Raw genomic sequence first — 6,620 nt, forward strand, 5'->3', positions numbered from 1 at the left:
AGCCTGGGGACCTGTAAAATGCGGGTCGGATCCCCAGGTGAGGCGGAAGTGAGTTCGCCACTGGCTTTTCAGTCAGTGGCCGGCTCCCGTCCACCCAACGTTAAATCCCGGCCATTGAATCTGACAGACACACGCCTTGCTCAAATCAAGTGAACTGCCCAGCAAGATCCAACTCTCCAAGTGTTGCAAAAGGTAGCGGTGAAAGGTTGGCCTGACAGCATCAAGGACACTCCTGTGGTCACAAGGGTGTATTGAGCTTACAGAGATGAATTGACAGCCCAAGATGGCATCTTGTACAAAGGAAATAGAATCATTATCCCTAAAGAGTTGAGAGGAGAGATGCTAAAGTGCATCCATGTAAACCACCGAGGAATTGAGTTGAGTCTGACAAAGGCAAGAGAAGTGCTCTACTTGCCAAACATGAGCAATGAAATCAAGGATCACATCAGCCAGTGCAGTGCGTAACGAGTACTAAGACTAGCAAGCTAAAGAGTCACCGATGACACATGACATCTCAGACAGACCTTGGATGAAGCTGGGAGTAGACTTCTTCGATCACACAGGAACTGATTATCTAGTCACCGTTGACTGCTTCTGACTACTGGGAGGTAGACCAGCTGACTTCAACGACTGCCGATGAGATTGTAGAATGCCTGAAAGCACACTTCAGTCGTTACTGCATTCCAGACATTGTGATGACCGACAATGGCCCTCAGTTCACGAGTGAAGAATTCAGCTGCTTTATAAAGAATTGGGAAATTCACCACCAGACATCATCTCCACACTATCCCCAGTCAAATGGAAAGGCTGAGGCGGCAGTGAAAATCGCCAAAGGAATCATAAGGAAATCGAGCAAATCCAGTACAGATGTATACAAGGCAATCCTCGAGTGGACAAACACACCTACTGAAGGCATGGAAAGTAGTCCAGTACAGAGACTAATGTCACGCCGCACCCAAACTACTCTTTCAATAGCAAAAAAGCAACTGAAGCCAGAGTAGTAACAGGCATGAGTGACAAAATCAAGGTGAAACGGCAGAAAATCAAATTTCACTTTGACAAAACTGCCAAACCATTGCCAGAATTCAGCATTGGAGAGCCAGGCAGGGTACAAACTCTCAACAAGAGTCAGCCGAAGTGGCAACTTGGGACCTACGTAGAGCAGTTGTCACCTCGATCGTATGCGATGGAAGTGAATGAGCTGATATACTGTCACAACCACAGACACATACGTACAACTGGAGAAGCTGTTCCGTCCAATCAGGAAGATGAGAACTCACCAACTGCACAGAACACTGACCAACCACCAGCTCCAGAGGTCCACAGCACCCCAACAACGGAAATGGAACAACGACAGTTACCACGGCAACAAGTGACAAGGGAACGAGATTCGCCGGAGAAGGAAAATCAATCAGATGAGCAACCAATGACAATGCGCACGCGCACCATTAAGAGACCAGCACGATTTAATGACTATGTGTGCAATGCATGTGCAGAAACTGACAAGAATGATGAACTACTAATGCATGAGAACAGTTGTGTGCATAGTGGGTAAGTTGAGCAACTCACAGTGTCAATGATAATGCATGCAAATTTTTTGATGTGTTTCTTTTTGTATGAAAAGGGGAATGTTTGGGATAGAAATGCAATACTGTACCAATGGGCCGCCTGCTTGCTGTAGTCATGTGACCTTGACCATGAGGCACTCTGACTGAGGGCAGCCATTACAGTCAGTTTTATTAAAGACAGAGTCCACACCAGACTGGTGTCCTGTGAGCTCATAACACTTGGCCACTTCAGGAGTGGGACTGGAGTCACATGTAGGCCAGACAGGATAAGGACAGCAGGTTTCCTTTCCTGAAGGACATCAGTGAACCAAATGGATTTTTATGACAGTCCGACAGCTTCATGGTCACTTCTACTGAATTCTAGTAAACTGAATTCAAATTGTCAAACTGCCCTGGTGCGTTGTGAACTCTTGCTGTCTGGATTATTAGTCCAGCAGCATAACCATTTCATCAGCGTATCTTTACATCTTTCCCTGTCTGGCGTTAATCAAAGGCAGAGAGCAGTAAATTAAGATTTATAGCAGTTGTTTGTGCCATTGTGCCAGTGTTAAGCACATTGTTGAGCCACGACTAAGTAAACCTTCCTCAAAATGAAAGAGTGTTCCCCAGAAATGAAGGGAAATCCTGCTCACTGCTTCTTCCAGCAGAGTAGCTCCTCTCAGGCTTTCTAAAACTGAGAACACAGTTTGGTGTAAAATGACTGGCCACATTAGAATGATGCGGCACAGAAGGAGGCCATTCGGCCCATGGTGCTGGTTCTTTGAAAGGTCTATCCAATTAGTTGCACTTGCTTAACTTTCCCCATAGCCCTGTAATTTGTTTCCTTTTTAAGGGTATATCCAATTCCCTCTTGCAGGCTACTATTGAATCTGCTTCCACCACCCTTTCAGTCTAGTGTGCTGTTGGGTGTGCTGTAAGGATTTTAACTGCCACATGTAAATTGACTGGAATGTTAGCTTGATGGAGTTATGCTAAGTAACAGTGACAGCTATGAGGATGAAGGCGACGTTAACAAAGGCTCCATGAACCAGGCCTGCTCTATGTGGTGGACTGGGTAGAGTTTGTTTACAACGTATCCAGGCAACCCAAAGTACAGGAGCTTAGCATTATAAAAGGAAACACCATCTGTTCCTTACCTGCAGCGAGACAACGGGTGTCTTACTCTCACCAGATCCTTGCGTATTTGGGAATCTTGTTCAACGACTCAAAATTTGACCGCAACCCAATGACCTCGGGGTCATGGGTCACCCAGCCAACAGCATTGCCCTCCAGCTGGTGGGTTTTGTGTTGGGCGCGGTGGGTTGGATTGGTTCGGCCATTGCTGCGGGGCTGGTTCAGTGGAGAGTATGGCACGTGAGCTCAGCGGAGATCACCTCGGGCATCGCCTGGGTTGGCATCTGGAGGGTCTGCTTCTACAGCCACGTGCTGACTACGCCACCTTTCCGGCTGATGTTCTGCCAGAGACTCGGTGCAGTCGACCTGTTTGTCCCGCCTGAGATCGTCGTTGCTCAAGGGTTGATGCTGGCGGCCGTGCTGTCCGGGGCCTTGGGGAAAGCTGCTACCGTCTATGGGCTAAGGAACATCTACTTTGGCAGAGAGCAGCATCTGGGCCGGACTGAGCTCGCGCTGGCAGCTGGAGGGAGCTTCCACCTCCTGGCTTGTGTCTGCATGGCAATCCCCGCTGTCTGGAACTTGAGCTCTGTGGTGAGTAACCGGGGCATTGCGTTTCCGGCTTGGTTCCACCTGCCCAACTCACCGCAGAGCCAGGAAGTGGGAGCAGCTGTTTACGTGGCCATTTTCTCATCCGCCCTGCTCCTCCTTGCTGGGATCTTCCTGATGAGTTACAGGCAACCTCCCCCACTCTCCGGAACCAAGGTGCACCCTTTCACTGACGACTTCTCCGACAATTCCAGCCTGGTCTCTGGGGGCACAATGCAAATGGAGAGCTGTAGGCTGGCAAAGAGCATCTCAGAATATTCCCTTTCCAGTTATGGAACAGACAATCTGGCATTTAGTTCCGAGGACAACCTTTAAGGATCATTGAGAGGTTTGAAAAGCCTACAGTAAAAGCTACCGCACACCTGGTCGAGGAATCAACCTTTTGCAGTTCCAATGGGAAATGAGCCAGTCTAGAAAGTGGATTAACTGTCCTGTGACTCCAAGTCACGCTTTGTATCTGCTAACTCCTTTGTCAAGACTGTGCATGATGCGTACCACAGTTGGTTTTAACTAAATGCTGAGAAAATGTGCTCGATAAACCTTTGCTATTTATTGATACATATGGAAGTTGAAAATTATGAAATGGTTTAATAATGTAGAGATAGAGAAGATGGCCGGGATTTTATGGGTCCTGGAGGCAGGGTCGGAGGCGGGGGGGGGTTGGGGGGTGGCATGGAGTATTGCGATGGCTGATAGTGGGATGTGGAGGGGCGTAGGACCCGTCACTTCCCCGTTGCCAAGCGAACTTCCCGGGGACGGGATAGGCCAATGACGGGCTTCCCGCTCAGAGGCCATTTGAGGCCCTTAAGTGGCCTATTAATGGACAATTAAGGGCCTCTTCCAGCCGCTGCTGGGATCTTACCTTGTAACATGAGATGCACTTCCTGTGGACTTGCGGAGGGGTCCCTCCTCCATGGAGAACTCCTGTCAGGAACCACTTTACCTCCTAGAGCCCCCTCTCCCGAATTACACAACCACCCCCCTCCCAACCACAATCCCTCGCCAGGGCCTTCCAGACTGGCCCTGACGACTCTGCCTCACCTACCTGAGGTCCGGTGTTCCAGCGATTGGTCTGGGTCCAAGGCCTTTGCAGTACCAGCAGCTCTTGGAGGCGGGATCCCTGTCTTTAAAGGGATGGGGATCCTGGCGTGGGACACTTAGATTTCAGAACAGTGGAGGATTGCTCCGGGGTGGGGGAACGCACTGTCATGCAGGCCCTCACCTGCCAAGCATGAGGCATATTAATTTCACCAATGGACATTAAACTTCCAGCTGTTGTTGACGTGAAGAAAGGACTTGCTTTACAACAAAATTGGCTGGAAAGACATTTGCATATTGACAGACAGTGTTTGGAAGGACAAAGCAGCCATTCCCTGACACATTCAACCCACAATGGATCCTTGGCTGGAAAGACATTTGCATATTAACAGACAGTGCTTGGAAAGGACAAAGGACCATTCCCTGACACATTCAACCCACAATGGACTTTTGATCACCAGACATTGAAGGTGAGGCAGCTCACTTTCCAGGTTGACGGTTAAGATGGCCGAATACACAAATGGACATGGGCAAACCAGCTAGTCACGTGACTAATCTGCGGGGAAACCTGAGTTTTTTGAATTTGTACAATCAGTTTGGGCAGAAAGCTAGAATGCTTCTGGACTAAGAGGATCTCTCCTGGCTGGCTCACCACAGCCTCTCCTGTCTGTTTGCTCCCATCTCTTTCTCACGGAACTCCAAATCCACTGAAGACACATGAACCCCAAGAGCGAAAAGTCTCCGACAGCGAACCAGTTTAAAAATAATACTGGGCTCCAACAAAAAGCAAGATCTACCTACAATCACGGACACTACAGTGAGCTCGAAGAACCGTAACAACAAAAAACCTCTTCAGATATTGCCTCAAACTTTTCCACTTTATTTCTGCTGTTTTCTTTCTGTCTCTATCTGCATGTGTGTATTGCGTATGCATGCTAGCATGGGTGCGTCTTGTATCTATAGCCGTTAACCGAATTAGAGTTTAAGTTTAATAAAATTTCACTTTTCTTCTTTAAGCCTGAGAAAACCTGTTGTGCTGGTTTCTTTGCCTTATAATTGGAAAGCGGTGAAAAAGGATTCACCAAGGGGGAGCAAAAAACACCGCGTGTTTAAAAGTAAAACCCTGTTATGGTAAGACCAGGTGAAGGCTGAAAGGGAACCCTAGACCTCTTTCTTACCTGGTCGTAACAGCATGAAAAGGCAGAGGTGGGTTTTCCCCACCTTTTCAACCTGGCGCTGGGAGCCCTGTCTCCAGCTTGATTTTCCCACTTGTGGGGGAGTCCAAAGCCATGTCATTAATAAATCAAATAAGGAATTCAGGAAAAAATCTTTACCCAGAGAGTGGTGAGAACGTGGAACTCACTGCCACAAGGAGTAATTGAGGTGAATAACATAAATATATTTAAGGGGAAGCTAGAAAAGTACATGAAGGTGAAAGAAATGGAAGGAAATGTTGATGTTTGGATGAAGAAGGATGGGAGGAGGTTTGTGTACTGCACAAACTCCAGCATGGACCAGTTGGGCCAAATGGCCTGTTTCTGTGTTGTAAATACTTTGTGAAACTATGTAAATCAAATAAGGAATTCGGGAGAAACTTCTTTACTCAGAGAGTGGTTAGAATGTGGAACTCGCGAGCACCAGGAGTAGTTGAGATGAGTAACATAGACATATTTAAGAAGAAGCTAGACAAGTACATGAGGGAGAAAGGAATCAAAGGCTCTGCTGATAGGGTTAGATAAAGAGGGGTGGGAGGAGGCTCATGGCCGAGACCAGTTGGGCTGAATGGCTTGTTTCTATGCTGTAAAATTTGATGTAATTCATTTCTTGATTTATTCCATCGTTTCCTGCTGTGTTCTGGGCCTATGTCAGTCAGCAATGCTCTACTACCTTTCCCAGTGGTGGGAGCCTGGAGACAAGCTAATCAACTGTGGGAGCATCACGGTTAAGTGCAACCCTGATCTCACCTGCACTCATTCAAGCATGGACACTGGGTGCAACATCCATCAGATTTGTCCCCTATCAACCCAGGAGGGACTGGATAATTGAGGCAGACTAGTCCTGTTTGAAGTAGGCTTATTCAGCAGGGGCGACACACCTGGGATCTTGCTGAGGTGGCTGCCTCAGTAACACAGCAGGCACTATATATTCCAGATAGGGATCGATAGATCTTGGACTCTAAGGGAATCAAGGAATATGGGAATAGGGCGAGAAAGTGAAGTTGATGTAGAAGTTCAGCCATGATCTTATTGAATGTTCGAGCTGGCTCAAGGGACAGAATGGCCTACTTGTGCTCTG

At 47.7% G+C, this 6,620-nt stretch overlaps 1 protein-coding gene across 1 annotated transcript; it reads left to right on the top strand.

Annotated features, from left to right (window-relative positions):
• Positions 1-2,807: 2,807 nt before the first annotated feature.
• cldn34a (claudin 34a) lies at positions 2,808-3,649 on the top strand. The gene has a single exon (XM_068039858.1). It carries the CDS (start codon positions 2,808-2,810, stop codon positions 3,600-3,602), a length of 795 nt encoding a protein of 264 aa, XP_067895959.1. The 3' UTR covers positions 3,603-3,649.
• The last annotated feature ends 2,971 nt before the right edge of the window (positions 3,650-6,620 follow it).

Source organism: Heterodontus francisci, chromosome 10 (genome assembly GCF_036365525.1).
Source record: "Heterodontus francisci isolate sHetFra1 chromosome 10, sHetFra1.hap1, whole genome shotgun sequence".
NCBI lineage: Eukaryota > Metazoa > Chordata > Chondrichthyes > Heterodontiformes > Heterodontidae > Heterodontus > Heterodontus francisci.

Coding starts and splice junctions, on each gene's coding strand:
- cldn34a (XM_068039858.1), top strand. CDS start 2,808: ATGGGTCACCCAGCCAACAGCATTGCCCTCCAGCTGGTGGGTTTTGTG.